At 40.9% G+C, this 15,914-nt stretch overlaps 1 protein-coding gene across 1 annotated transcript in view; it reads left to right on the top strand.

The window, feature by feature from the left end:
- Positions 1 to 13,835: 13,835 nt before the first annotated feature.
- ahr2 (aryl hydrocarbon receptor 2) overlaps positions 13,836 to 15,914 on the top strand; it is a 55,553-nt gene continuing 53,474 nt past the window's right edge. Inside the window, exon 1 of the mRNA XM_070994242.1 lies at positions 13,836 to 14,221. Within this exon, the coding sequence (XP_070850343.1) occupies positions 14,163 to 14,221 (59 nt within the window). The 5' untranslated portion in view covers positions 13,836 to 14,162. The remainder of the gene's footprint in view (positions 14,222 to 15,914) is intronic.

The following is a 15,914-nucleotide window of genomic DNA, read 5'->3' as shown; positions in this document are numbered from 1 at the left end:
ATAATCAGGAAAATGGACTTCCAGCATTTAAAGTAAAAGTGCTGTAAAATATGCGCTCATTGGTCTCATTAGATGATTGTGACTCGTGCATACATGGAAAAGCAGGCTTTTACTGTTGGAGTCGGTTGAGGTGGAGCTCAGTTTGAACTATTTTCTATATAACTGCAACTGCTGATTATTTTCTCCATGAATCCACTGATTGTTTGGTTTGGAAACATTCAGAAAATAGTGAGAAATGTGGTCACAGTGAGCCAGAGCCCAGCGTGACACCTTCACACTGTTTGTTCAGTCAGACCATCAGTCCAAACCTCAACATTATTGCAAAGACGTTCAAACCATTAACAAGAATTTCAAGGAAAATCAGCTAAGCCATGAAATGCTTCTACAAGAGTAGAAAGTGACATGAAGTAAAATAAAAATACCTCTGATGTAAATGTAAATGTGGTAAAATGCCACCATTGCATGAGAGGAAACCTCTAATGCGGCTCTCAGCTCTGATATTGATGAGCAGTGAAGTGCGTGGGATGTGTGATATCCGAGGAATGAAGTGGGAGAAGGAAATATGCAGCTCTCCGTCATATTCCTCATAAATTAACTCTTTTTTTTCTTGCCATTTTTCCAGAGCTTGGCTGAAGAACAGAAGCTCACAGGCAAAGTTTATCTCTCAGGCGTCAGTGTGCGAACGCTCGTCTTTAAGCAAACAGCTGAGATAACACCTGGACTTTTGATGTGCAGTAGAAGTACCAAGAAGAACAAGAAGAGGAAGAAGAGGAACAACAAGAAGAGGAAGAGGAAGAATAAGAAGACGACAAAGAAAAAGAGGAGGAGGGAGAAGAGGAAGAAAGAAGTTTCCTCACTGAAACTGTGCGCCGCCTTTTCTGGACACTCTCTGCCTTTTGGCCAAAAATGGAGTGTTTTGATAAGTTTAATCAGCCTGCACCGGTGTGTACTGAATCCAGGAAATAGCCATATGCTGCACTAAAGTACTTTTAAAGGTTTTTATAACCCTGATTCCAGTAAACCTGTGATTCTGAAACACAAATAAAACAGAAGGTGATCATTTGCTAACCCTGTTTGACTTCCACTCAGTTGTTTTACCTCATCAGCTGTGTTGATTTTTGTAAATATGGATTACCCAACCAACACCTGGTTGGATCATTCCACAGGTAAACAGGTGACAGCATCATGATCGGGTATGAAAGGGGCATCCTGGAAAGGCTCAGCCGTTCACAAGCGAGAATGGAGCGAGGTTCACCGCTCTGTGAACACATGATTGATTGAAGGATGTTACGAGGTGGACTCGGGAACACTTCACAAATCTGCTCTCAGTAAACAGATGATTTCTGAATTCTGTTTTATTTACGCAGCTGCAGGAAAACTCTGCATGACATGATGTTGTGTCTGCAGAAGAAATGGATGCACAGTACACAGAGGAAGGAGAAGTATCAATACTTTTACGAACCACCGGCGCCCACCCCTCGCTTTTTACTCTCACCCCAAACGTTCTCTCTTAAACTTTTATCAGGCCCTTCTCATGTGTTTTATTACCAGTACAAATCCCAATTAGTTAAGAAAATGGAAGCGACTGTTAAGCTGTGCTGGGGAAGTACTGATGTGTTGCATTGCGCTTGATTTGTTTGCATTTTGTGGAACCGCTTGCAGTTAAATTTCTCCCTTGAAGCAACAAATTCAGTAATAAAACACTCAAAGGCTTGCGTGTTGAAAAAGTGGGAAAAGTCCCGGCCTCATTTCCGTCAGATCCTTCTTGCCCACACCGAAGCTATGACAGGCATCAAGCACAAGGCAGCATACAAACCACAATAAATGTTTTTTATGACCATGTAGTCAATTCTGTTTAAAGGCATATTTAACAAATAATAAAAATGACCTATAGCAAGAAACAGATGGGGTTACATGAGCCGAGCGCATGATTCCCAACAGTCTGTGTTCAATTCTCCCTGCGAACATCAATGCTTGCTTTAAATTTTTAATGATATGTTTCCGTTTATTCAGCTGCATAGTTGCGTTGCTGTTGTTGTTGAAAGCTCAGAGTTTTTACTTCATCATGCTTTGTGGACAAGCTTGGGCAGGATTCATGTGGGTCCGAATGAGCCGAGTCCTTTGGGTTTTCTTCCTGCTGATGGTGCAGAAAATAAATGGACGTAGTCAACAACAAGGCTTTGTTTTTCTGTTAGTCACTATTAGTCGATATGCCTGCTGAACTGAGGCTTGGAAGTTGCAGATGTGTTGTTTGGGGGTTGATTTTCAGGGTTCAAGTGCAGATATATGCATGTAAATATGTGTGAACGAGGCTTCGGGCCTTCTCTCCAGTTGTTCCAAACAGGCTCAAACCACCATTATAAAAGGCTTGCTGGTAAAACTCTTGACACCTTCAGCAGCAACATCAGTTATTTGTTTCATGAATCTTTAGTCGTGACCTTAGGGTCACAGCGTCCTCCGAATTAACGACACATTTGAGCATTTTCTTACACTTTCACATCTCACATTGCTCCGGTTAAGGTCTGGTTAGGTTCAGGCACAAAACAACATGGTTAGGTTTAGGGAAACACTGGCTTGAGTTAAAAATGACTGCTTTGTTAAGGCCAGGGGACCTTCGTCATCATGGTTACAATAATAACCATGTGCTTGAGGTCAGGGAAGGCTCTTATTTGACTGTTGGTTGGAAACAGGAAACAAACAGCATTTGCACATGTTAAACTGTGACATTTGGTCTCCTTTGGTCCAGATTGAAATATCTCAGGAACTGTTGGATGGATTGACATGAGTTGACGACTTCTCTGACTTTTCCAGGAGCGCTACCATGAGGTTCAGATCTCTGGGTCTCGGTGAAATGCCTCAACGTCTGCATATCGGTGCTTTTACACAATGTGAACATGCATGGCTACACGTGGCAGATGTTGTTTCAGAGACGTAATTATTTTGTGACCTTGCCTGAACCTGAGCTTGATAATTTAAGGTCGATCAGTCAGCCATCATACCCCGTCAGTCCGAGTGGATCAACGACCCGCCAGCATGGCCACACATTGCTCATCCAGACATCTATATGTGTTTGAGTCACCAGGTAGCATTCAGCTAACTGCTGTCTGTGAATAACCAACCTGTTCACAGGCAACTGGCTTGGCTGAGATATTTGGAGATGACAGTCATATTTGCTGATGCTGCTGTACTGTATGACTGTAGCCTCCCACTCAAGTAAGCTATCCATTTGCAGTAACTGTCACCAGCATCATGCAGCTATTCACCACACAGACAGGGAATGTCTTATGTGCCTCAAGTCTCAGTGTGAAAGCTTTGGTTTTTAATATGATTCTCTGCAGTTTCACTCACGGTATAATTGATAAGAAATTGACATTCTTCCCCTCAGAAGGATGCATGTTAGCATGCTTGCAAAGCATGCATGCAGAATTTTCTTTTTCAAGCAACATCCGCTCACTTAAACACAAGCAAAAACAGCACGTATTTGCAGAAATACCCCATCATTGACAAGTACTGACACACGCACTCACCTTCAGATTCCTCCACTGTGACTGATGAACTTTAATCGTCTCCGGAGCAGCTGAGGCTCGTAGGAGGGGGGAGCTTTATTTATTTGAGCTCCTGATTTGTGATCTCTCTGCACGTTGCCGCTGACAGGACGGCAGAAAAATGGTCCCACTTCAAACAGCTCCGAGGGAGCGGACGGCTGCGTGGGCCGCCGAACTGCCGGCAAGTCATTCGTCTTCTGAGGCGCTTTGACCTCCACGTGTAAAGTCAAGCGACTGATGTTGAGGCTCAAGGTGAGACTAGGGACAAATGAGGAGTTTCAGTCCAACCTGAGACATCCACCAGTTGAAAAATGCAACACCTGCTTCGACCAAAGACAATAAAAGGACAATCATTTTTAAAGGAAAGCAGAAACCATTGTCTTCTTCTGATTGGCCGCTTGTCTCACCATAGATTCATATTAACATGCTGGTGCAGCTCTTTAAATTTTATCCCACTAATTAACACTCGGAATCAACCTCCACAACTAAAATATGTATTTTTATGATAGTAATTAGTTGTGTATTAATCAAGAGAATCAAAGCAAACTCATCTGTGGTGAAGCTTCATTGATACAACTGTGATGTTGTTTCCTTGTTCGGTCAAACACATGTGCCTTCAATTTCAATGACCTGGGTTAAATTCCCAAATCATGAAAGCAAGTTTTCAACTGAGAGGAACAATAACAATTTTGGCAATGTTTGGTTCTTTTTTAAACTATGACTGAAGCTTTTAACCAAATAGCTCGAGCTGCCAAACTTTGACCAAACTTTTAACTGACACTTCCTGAAAACTTTGGAGAGTTTGAAGTCTGAGATTATTATTATTTTATTTTTATTTTTTTTTTACATAATCTCACCAATTCAGTGATTAAGACTGAAATCTCACAGTGTAATTGCTGCAATGTGACTAGCATCTACAAACCAACTGGAATACAGCATGAAATGAGGCGGAATACACTGGTGAGCTAAAGTAATGTTACAGCTGAAAACATGCTTACTTCAAATGTATGGAAGACCGAAACTACAAAAATCCAGAATAAATAAATAACTCAAAAATAAATTAATAATATGCATGCATTAATCTGTTTATAAAGTGTGACATAATGTGACTTTTCTGTTTTAATTTGCTTCTGTATTCATTTACATTTGTATTAATTGCCATATTTATTTATTGAGCCATTCATTTATTTCTTTATTCATAATCTGGAAGATGATGATTTCAATATGTTGTGTTTAAGATCTGTATGCACCAAAGAGCAAAGGTCCATCCAAAGTCATGTGCAGCCTGTGCAGCCTGATAACTCTTCCCCCAAACAAATTGCTAACAAGCTCACTGCGCGCCACAAGAGCTGGTTTTAATGAGCGGTAATGTTCAGCTGTGTGAGTGTGTGGTATAAATAGGAACAGAGGTTTTCTGAGGCTGTTGGGTTAAAGTACAGGGTAGGAGGCTGTTAGGTCAGAGGTCCAGACGATTTCATGACAGGGAAACGACTGGCAGCACTACAGTCGATCCATCGTCTTCGTGGGAGGGCTAAAACTTATCTTTATTTAGTCTGAAGCAAGGAAGCAAATCTGTCAGGAGGGTGATATAACTTCACTTGTTCCTGTAGTGCAGATCATCATGGGTTTCCTTAAATCAGGCATCTTCATCTTGACAGAGCACTGTTGAAAAATGGGAAAAATTAAACCAGAGCACTTAAGCACAGTGGTGCTTTGACCTAAATGCTAATGAATGCTTACGTGCTCACAATGCCATTGCTAACATGCTGATGTTTGACAGGTACGCCTGCTTCGTTGATAGCATGTTAACATTAGCTGATCAGCTTTAAACACAAAGTACAGCTTAGGCTGGAGGCAATCCATCCAACAGCCACTGAAATGTGTAACTTAAAACTAAAGAAAAGTCAGGGGAAGTCAGTGGCATTCATCCTCTGGAGAACATGAGTATATTCACATTATTTCATTTAAATCCATCCAATAGATGTATTAAATATTCCACTCTGGACTGTCGAACCCTACAGTCAACGGCAGCTACCTCAAGGTTTACTTTTCTGGAGTTAAATAGCTGCAGGGAGTGTATTTCCTGTGAATAAAACAAAGAAGTCTGTCCAGAGGGCATTTACTCAAAGAGAACTAAAGAAGGAGACAAGCAGCAGTGACTAATATATTTGAATGCAACTGTTTTCTTGTTAGCAGAGTCAGGTAGCGATTATAAAACATCATGTGTATTTCAGCACATGATCTTTTAGATGTTATTGACATTGGTTATTGAATACCAGAAGCATTTTTTTTTAGGATTATGGTATCTTTTCAGATAGCTGTCAGGTTCTGCAGCCTAATCTTGGAAATAATGACTAATCTGAAGGTCATGAAAACAAGATTCCAAACAGCTCGGTGACTCATCAGCTCACAAATATGACCTGGGAAGAGCAAGAGGAGCGCATGGAAAGATGCTATGTCATCATTAGTGTGCTGAATTGTTGTTCTCCAGCTTTATTCTTCATACCATAGCCTGAAGTGTGGCCTCTCAGAGCTGAATCTCAAGCTCCAGCAGCTTCCCAGCTCTATGCTTTCAAATGTGAAAACATGTGAAGAGAAATTAAAGCTGCGGCAACTGCAGAGGAAACGCTGTGCATGTTCCTGCTGTGCAAGAACAGAAGCTGCTGTGACATCTGAATATGCTGGCGACTGTGAAAACTCCTTCAGGCGTTTGATAAGAGGATTCAGGCTGTGAAGGTAAACAAAAGGAACTGAACATACAGTATTTGCTGTTTAACGTGGAACCAGCTGACGTGCCTGACAGCCAGCAACGTGAAATCATTGATTTGCAAAGACACGACGAGCTCAAAGCTACAACAACAAGCTCCCTCTGCTCCAGATCTGCTGTGTGCTCGTCTTCAGGATTTTGAGATATTATCACTTTTTTAAGTTGATATGAGGAACATCCTGTAGGTACAGAGCAACGTGATCATTCATTTGGAGCCAGGCTCACTTTGTGATTTGATACAGGCACTGGAACAGCCCTAAATCTGCTCGTCTTATTTGCACAAAAACTCAATTAATCACCAGAACAAAATGCCTGATTTTTACACAATGAGCAGTTCTTCACCCAAGATGAAAATCCATGCTGTGATCTGTTAGAAATTCAGTAAAGTTCACTTCAATTCCTCTCACTTCAAGCTTTTTCCCACCAGTGAAACTCGGTTTGCAGGCAGGAGTTTCCAGCGGTAAACACATGGTAAAAGCATCTTATAAAAAACAATAAAACCACGGTAAATAAACTATTAAGACACAATAAAATGAGCCACAAACTGCCGGAAGATACAGACACAATTTACAAACACCAGCTGATAAGAACAGAACAGGAAAACAATCACTTTCCGGCACAAAAGCCTCATAAAGGTGTTAGACGTTGCATCATTTAATGTGCAAATTAATCTGACTCGTTGCAGTAAATACGGTAAATGAGAACGTGTTTCCTTAATTCGTCAGTTTGAAGGTCAAACGGGGGCAGGAAGGAGGTGGTTTCCTCTTTCGGGTATGTGATTAACGCTGGAAAAATATACAAAACTAAAATAAAACAGAAAAAACAGGAAGAACATCATTACTGAGCTGCATTGTTCATTGTTGTTTGCAGCTAAATCACATTATTTAGTGATTTTCTCAGTTGACGCCTAATATGAAGGTCAAATATTTCATGTGTTTGTTTTTTGGGTTGGAAAGTTTTACCACATTTGCGCTAATGAAGCCCTTTTTAGGCAAACTTGCTTGTTGGGCCAATATGGGTTTTCTGAATTCCTGGACATTTTAAACATTCAAGTAACCGCCTTCAAAAATATTCTGGGTTCAAATTCAACCACATCATGTGCTGGGCTATCGAACAGACCAACGTTTTAATGTACTATTGACAAAACCTGGTGCTGAGCTGAGGAGTGATGTTCAAAAAGTGTCCTTTTAGGTGTTCACAGCATTTAAAATGACATTTGAAATAAGCAGCTTCTCCAGCATCTCTGAAGTTACTGGAACTTAGGTGCTTTGTTCAAATGCAACACTGCTGGACCCACTGAGATCAGATTAATCAATCAATCAATTAATTTTCTGTCAATTGTCTAATTGATCTTTTCAGTACTTGGACAACGCTAAATTTAGAACAAGGCATCATATTTTTTAAATTCTCACCTGAAGGTCCATTTAGCTTGATGATATGGCATCATCTTCATCAGATCACAGCTATAAAGAAGGTCTGAGATGAGCTACTGCCCAGACCACGACACAGTGAAGAGACACAAATAATTAAAACATCAATCAAACTAGCTCATGATGATGAAAATGTTCTAATATTTCAAAAAGGAACAATAAATACGTAATATTCAAGCAAACTTAAAAACGGGTCTCTGCTGCACCTGTGAAACGTTGTAACAAAAAGCCACTTTTAAATTCGGCACAGTCACAAGAAATGTGATGAACGCATCAAAACCACTTAAATGGGTGCAAAGAGAAAATCTCCTGAATTCCACTCATGAAAAGTATTTTTAATTCCTTGCTTCCACAGTTTGATACAAACCAACCACTTTCCTTTCTGAAAGCCCCAGTCACATCCAAACTCACCAACATCTGCCACCAATTTACCAGAACAGGCCTGTGCCGGATACGACTATTAACCAGATCTGCAGCCTGCCGTGCCTCCTCCGGCTGCACGGCTTTCACCGCTAACCAGGCCTGAAGGATGAGCCACAGGTCCGAGCCCTTCCAGACCGGCCTGACATGGAAAATAACATGACTGCAGCAGGCCTGTAATTTCAAGTGGCTGTGACCTTTAATCATATCTTGATCTACATCCTTTATCCATGCGACTGTCAGTGGCACGATGCTAATTTGAGACCTCTTATGTCTGAAAGTTTCGACCCGTTTGCTGTCAGAGCGCCAAGAACGACCAGACGGAACCATGTCTGTGAAACCAGAAGACAGTCAAAAATACATTAAATAACGTTATTTTTATACAGTATATCACCAGCTTGGAATTATGAACTTTGATGGTTAATCTCTGTCAAATGCAGCCAAAAATAGGACACCTGGATGTTACACCAATACATGACAGCTGAATTCAATTTAATTCATGTCATGAGTGAGATCCAGCTCTGATGTTGGTTGATCAGGTCTGGCTCTTGTTGGATGGGATAGAGGTTTCTGTGCAGGGCTACCTCTCCAGACTGGAAACACCTTTTCCTCATTGACTTTGCTTTGAGACGCTGACATGTTGAAACAGCAAAGAGACAAAACACAAACTGCTGACACTAAATTAGAAGAACATTGTCTAAAATAATAGTGAATGCTGTAGCATTAACATTGGAGTTGGTGGAGACCATAAACAGAGCTAAAAGGAGGGTGAATGTTGGCAGCCCAGTCACAGAATACAGTGTTGGTATTGTATGATTCAGCAAACTACAGATATATCAAATCTGTACTTTTCATACACATCATATCAACATTCATGGAAATGAGCGGAGCGTGGTTGCAGCTGAGGCACGCCTGGTTGCTGAAACCTAGCAGCTAGCTGTCACTCAAAGCACCCATGCACACAATGATGCAGAACTTTAAGCCTTCATATAATTTAAACCAGTGAGTTATATGAATATTATCCTCTTTTGCAGAAATTAGCTGTAGGTTTTTGAATAAACATGTTTATTTCTGCCGTAAAGTTGATCATTTTAATATGGGGATTGAATAAAGTGAGGTGACCACATGTTCAAATAGTCATATTTAGCAAGGATATGATTAAATATAAAAGCAGAAACTAGCTCTGGTTTTGCTGTAGCATAAAAGTGACTGAAACCCTCTTCTTCATGAATGATGAGGCGCTGTTGAGCAAGGCACGACCTTCATGCAGTATGTGGCTGAGAGCCGGACCCTCCCTCGCTTTAAACCAAGCTTAAAATTGTGACTGAACAGAAAGTTCACAAGTTGTAGGCAGAGTTTGGGAGCGCGTTTACTGCTGCGTAAATGCCACCTCTGCGTGTCGCAATAAAACGCTGCAGCAGCCTGCGGTGGCACAGTGGAAAGTTACCACAGCTCTTCAGCCTGTTTTGGTGCTGCCAAATATATAAAGTGGTGGAGTTTAGTCATGGAGCATGCTAATGATGAGGAACAATGGCTGCTGGCTTCCTAACCCCCTCTGCTTTCTGTTCAGCTAATCCCAAATAACAAAAAGAAAACAGGCGTTTCTTTAATTGAACAGCTGCAGCTGAAGAGTTCTGATCTGAGTAAAAAACGCTAAAATACTCGTAATTCATAGTTATGCTGTCAGCCAATGACTTCAGTTACCTATTATCTTTTAAAAAGCACTATAATTTGTTTTAATCACCCACTATCAATCATTTTGTGCATGTCTCAATTAAGAGCAACAACTGCACGGCTCCATTAGCGCTTCGAGATCACAAAGCTATTAAATGCAAACTTTGCAGGCACAAATCAACCTGCCATCCTCCTCACAGTCATTGAACTTAAAGGCAGGAACACAGAGCTGCAGAAACAGAAAAGGCTGTGGCTCTTTAAAAGATCCTCATAAAGAAAAGTGAGCGAGCGCGGCTGCCAGGCACTACGGGTCCAAGCCGAGCTGTATTAGAACGGGGTGTATTTTAAACAAAGGTTGCTCTTTAATAGGGCCAGAGGGTGGCATATCGCAGATAGCTGTTGACTTGTTACTGCCATGTTTAGTGTTAAAAACAATGTCCTGCCATGGCAACATGGATGCCAAGAGTCCCCCCCCCCCCCCCCCCCCCACCCAGTCATGCCAGCCAACCTGGAACTGCTTTATATGCACAGCATCACAAATGAGAAATACATTTTAATTACAGGGAAGAAATAAAAAAAAGAAAATGGCTTTACATAAGATGGTTTATGTAACTATGTCCGATTTTTCCCTTTATCATCATCATCTTCGTCAATATCATCACAAGGTGAAGGAATAAATGAGCTTGTAACCAGAAGGTTGCATAATTAATGAAAAACGATGGCCTTATATTTCATAGTGAAAGACCCCTCTAATGAAAATCAAGTTTTAGCCTTTAGCATGTCCATAGGGTGTTTTTTTTATACGCTAAAAGACATCTGATGAGTGAAATGAGCTGACTATGTCCACCATGAAACTCCAGTGGACCTATGTATGTACGGGTTGTTCTAACTGAGATTAGCAGGACAAGACAAAAAAAGGAACTTCCATTCATGTACATCAGTGCTCCTCTCCAGGTTGTTTAGCAGTGAAGACAACAACTCCCATGATCCCACACCACTTCATACCTTACCAACCTGATATCACACTGTAACTATGGCGGCACATCCTCAAAGGTCTGCCAGTCTTTACAAAGTATCTCTTAAACCTCTTCATATTTCAATTAAGTATGGATGAATCGCATGCAGATTGTATGAGTTAAAGCCAGCTGAGAGCCTGTTGAAGTGTCATTATTTGTCCTCCATGAAACCAGAGGAAGTTGAAGGATCATCTGTCTGTCATGCACATTATCCAGGCTGCCCACTGATGTGATTTTAATGAAACCTTGGGGAAAGAAGAATGTCTTTACCCGATTCTTGCATTTTTAACACTGAAATGCACTGTAAGGACTGTCTTTCCAGCCTGCACACAGTCTTGGATGACTCATATTGGCAACATTATTAAATTGGCGCTACAGCCTCTGTTCATGGTTCAGGCTGGCTTGTTTATTTATCACTAATTTAAAGAATGTCTCCACATAGAAAAGTTGTGGCTGTACCTTGAAATAAATTAAAATAAGAATGAAAAGCATGAAATGGATCCACTGCAGCACAGAGCAGCTCTGAACCTCTTGGTCTGAACTTCAAACGCCAAATAAAAGCCCAGCTTGTGTTTCATGCTCCTTCTCGTCATTATTTCCGTCCAGAAGAATCCTGATGCGTGACATTTCATATTTACAACTGCGATCTTGGAAGTCAGCGGCACGTTACACAACTTCAGCTGAGAAGTCACAAATGAAAAACAACAAAAAAGTTTCAGTTTACGTTATAGCCGACAGATGTTGTATAGGAACAATGCTGGCTGAATTGATGGAGCCTTTGACATTTGAGATTATTTTTTTTTTTCAACCTGAAGTTGGGACACAAGAAGTGAATTTGTGTGCCTTTGGGTAGTGTGAATTTGGTTGCTGGCATGCTGGAGCAAGTCCCTCACCAAGAACAAAAACACCATGATATGTCATGCTGACGCTGGCTGCACTGAATACAATGAATCCTTCAAAGTCATGACCCTGGTTCACCTCACTCTGAGGTGTAGGAGGACACGGTGATTGACTGCCAAAAGGCCGAACATTGGAATATGTACACGCACCTTGGCTGTGTCATGGCACAATGTGTAAACTATTGCCAGTACAGGCAGAGGCAAAGCAACATGGGACAGAAACTGAACCTTCACCTGCAGATAACCACCCATGCAGCTGGAGTGATGAATTCACGGTTTGTGCAGCCAAATCATGTGTTTCTACTATGTCAACCAAAATGTGACTGATGATAGACATTGTTTTCACCAGATGTGACAGTGTAGTCCTGGGAAAATCTCCGAAATGTCAGTGTTTCAGAAAGAGCTTTTGTGTTGACCACCAGCTATTTCAAGGCTATATAATCATACTTGAAGTTTCGTAAGACGTGTCCCAGCTCAGTGTCTGGATCCCATAAGGGACTCAGCCCATGACAGTCTGTCCATTGGAGGACATGGAAGCCAGACTGAACCTGCATCTCTCTCGCCAAAGTAAGTCAATTAGAAAAGACGCCACAGGTGCAACACAGAGGCTTTATTTGACAGACTTTGGCTTTGACTCTGTCAATTTGACTGATCTATAAGGACAGAGACCAATAAATAGCAACCACCTGGAGGTCAACGTGAGAACCAAAGACAGGGTCTTGACACCAGTGGTGGTGGGAAAAGTGGTGCACAGAGATGAATCTCTTCAGGTTGTTCAACTATCCTTCCTCTAAGATGTTCATAAATTCCATTGAAATCATTGGAAAATAACAGAGGAGCTCCAGAGTAATGACAAAATTGTCACAAGTGGCTCAGGTTGTCCTCATTAGCTTGCAATATTTCCAAGTTTATCCCACTGAAGTTGCTCTACAACAGGGGAAAAAGTGGTAAGCAGCTGGGGCACGTGTCTTCACACATGAGAATAGGTCGATGATAGGCGACCACTCTATGTTTCACACCAGAAAACTGAGCTTTCCCGATTGGTCCCTACATACCCTATAAGCCCCCCAGTACTCCTCTGCTGGCCCAAAGGTTTCTGTGTGTCAAAAGGCAACTTTATTTAGGAACATGCAATGCAATATAAACTAAAATAATAAAGTGCTGTCACAGCTGACCTTCATCAACACAAGAGAAAATTTACTCATAGATCCTGAATTGGGATTTCACCAGCTGTGTCCTCCTCATTCTAGCAATAAGATGTAGCACGTCTTGAACACTGTGGGACATGCTATGAAACATTTTCTCCCAATTAATTTATTTATAATAATGAAAATGGAATCATTACAACTAAATGTATGTGTTTCTTTTGATTTGCTGTAAATAGATTAATCAATTTATTTTTATTATTTGAATCAATTGTAATTTTTGTAAATAGATTGAGACAGAGAATAGATTTATTAACACAATTGTAAATCTATTACTACTACTACTAATAACAATCATCATCATTATCATCATCGCCACAACAGTAATGACAGTAATATTGTAAGACTAATAGTTATCATAATAATAGTATATTTAGTATAGCGTGAATCCAAATTTATCTAAATGTTAGTTGAAATAAATAGATACATTTGCTATAATATTGACAAATATATTCAATTAAAATTTTATCATCATCATCATCATCATCATCATCGTCATCATCATCATCATCATCATCATCATCATCAACAAAAACATAATAATAATGACTTATTTTCTATACAAATATACTTTTCTAAAATTATTTTCATACTGTAATGTAATCCGATGAAAAAAATCCTAATTAAGGTCTGCCCGGTAGGAATGCAGTTTTCCAGTCATTCCTCGTTTGCGGAGTCCGTCTCAATTGGCCCACATTCGGACCACCTTAAATATTTCTGCTCTCGCGTCACACACACGCACGTAGACAAACCGCAACGGGAGCGCGCCGCGGCGTCAGCAGCGGCAGCAGCAGCAGTAACAGCAGCCCTGTCAAATCACGACGGGGGTGACGCTCAAGCGCAGAACTTACATAAAAATCCTCCGAGTACTTTTCAGGCTCCGTTTAACGTCTCATGGTCACGGTATTCGCGGTGCCCCGATGTGGAACTACTCAAACGTCGGGATTATGAAAAATTGTGATTGTTAGCTAACGTCTGGCGGACGTTTGGAGTAGCTTTGCACAACAGAAAGTAGTCATTTTTTTCAGCTCCGAGGCGCACCAGACCATCCGAGGACTAACGATCAGGGGATTTTATTGAGTTTTCAACTGTATTTTGTCGTTTTTCGAGGGATGCGAGTCGTTCGAAAACACTTGGACTTGTTAACGTGTACATAAAACGCGGGGTAAAGCCACTTTCTCTCACTTTGTTTGCTCTGAATTCAGCATGCTGGCGAACACGGCGCTGTACGCGGCGAAGAAACGGAAGAAGCCGGTCCAGAAAATGTAAGTTGGCACCAATAACACGCTCAGATCCCTGAAATGTTTCCTGCAGTAACTCATAGTTTGTTCTGGGTACAGAAGAACCGGATATACAGTGGTTTGATTGTGCTCACTGATCTTATGATCTCTTTGGTATGTCTATGGTATTCATACGATATTCCTGAAGGCACTTTGAACGTGTCTGGCGACCCTGTTGAACTCTGTTGTACTTTTACCGTAACACTTTTGTAACTACCATTGCAGAATGGTGGTTAAGTAATGAATTTGTAACAGCCATGACACATATCACTGCAAGACACAAAGTCTAATTACTCGTTGATTCATGATTTATTGCACTGTAATCTGTTTTTGTGTTATTTTTATTCCCATAGCATTCCTACACGTAATACTATGCACCTTATACAAACTGGAGTTTGCTGTTTTTTCGGTGGTTACAGCTGTGCAAACATCTGCAGAGTAGTCCGTCAGTATGCATTACAGCAGAGTTACATGGTAATAAGAGTGTAGTAGGTTATGAGCTGTATGCTGCATTTGCAATAGTAGCTATATTGTACTTAGTTGAATCCATAAGGCTGTAAAGTCTATTTTCCCTGCTTGTGGTTATGCAGTGTTAGTCAGCCAGACCGAGGTAATGTTAAGTGCTCAAGTCCAACAACACTGCAGGCCTATCCAGCATGGAAAATAAAGAAAACTGTTGCTTCAGTATTACTTAAATCTAATTATATCATCGGAGACAGCTGGGCTTCCCAGACTGATTCGTGCAAATGGTCTCCGTGCTCTGAAAGTGGAGAAACTCATTGAACTTGGTGCTTTTTTCCCCTCTGAAAATGCCCTTTCAGAGTCGATGTATTGAATCGGAATTTATTATTTATATAGAGTTTTTGTTTGAGTGTGCTCTGTAGGCGGGGAGGTTAACAGAGTGAGCGAATCCCCACATCAGTAAAATCAGCACATCACTGTCATCTAATTCCTTTTTTGATTGACACAAGTATTTATTTAAAGTCCCATACATATTGTTGCCTCATGGCTTCCCCCTCTAGGACCCATGGGTGGCCCCAGACCACAATTTAAGACCCACTGACCAGAAAATCATTCTCCAACACACAAATGTACAGAAACTTTTTAGTATATTTCACTTATAATTTGTAGAAGTTTTAATTGTTTTCTCAGGAGCCTTTTACTAGCTTTACTAGCTTTACTTAGCTTTGTACTTGTGAAGCAATGTTAATCACCATGTCTCTGCATCTTTTAGAACCCCTTCAAGGACTTCAGGGTGGTCTCTGGACCCCATTTTGGGAGCCAGTGCTTCATACTGGAACAAATAAAGACAGTGGTCTCCTTCAGGTTGCAGCATGACAGAATCCTTTCAGCTCTATGAAGAAATGTGACTCTGACAGGGGCCTGTAGACTGTACATTGAACTTTAAAGAAAGATTACGGACTCTATCGTGCTGTAAAGAATCATTTTGAAGGGCACAGTGTTCTCAGCACAAAAGCAAACATGGCTCAAAATTGATCCTCTGTGGTTCAGAATTGACCTTTCTGTGGAAGGAACCCTTAAAATGATCTAATACTTCTTTGTTATACCTTAAAAGAGCTAATGTTATCAAACACGCCCCACCCCAAGTTTCATAACGTCCAAAACAAAGGGTCATCACAGAAGCTTTCTAGGGAATTGGCCTATCCTAGAGAAAAGC

This window comes from Chaetodon trifascialis, chromosome 24 (genome assembly GCF_039877785.1).
Source record: "Chaetodon trifascialis isolate fChaTrf1 chromosome 24, fChaTrf1.hap1, whole genome shotgun sequence".
Classification (NCBI taxonomy): Eukaryota; Metazoa; Chordata; class Actinopteri; order Chaetodontiformes; family Chaetodontidae; genus Chaetodon; species Chaetodon trifascialis.
The sequence above is the reverse complement of the archived record's forward strand: the minus strand, read 5'-3'. Positions and strand labels throughout refer to the sequence as shown.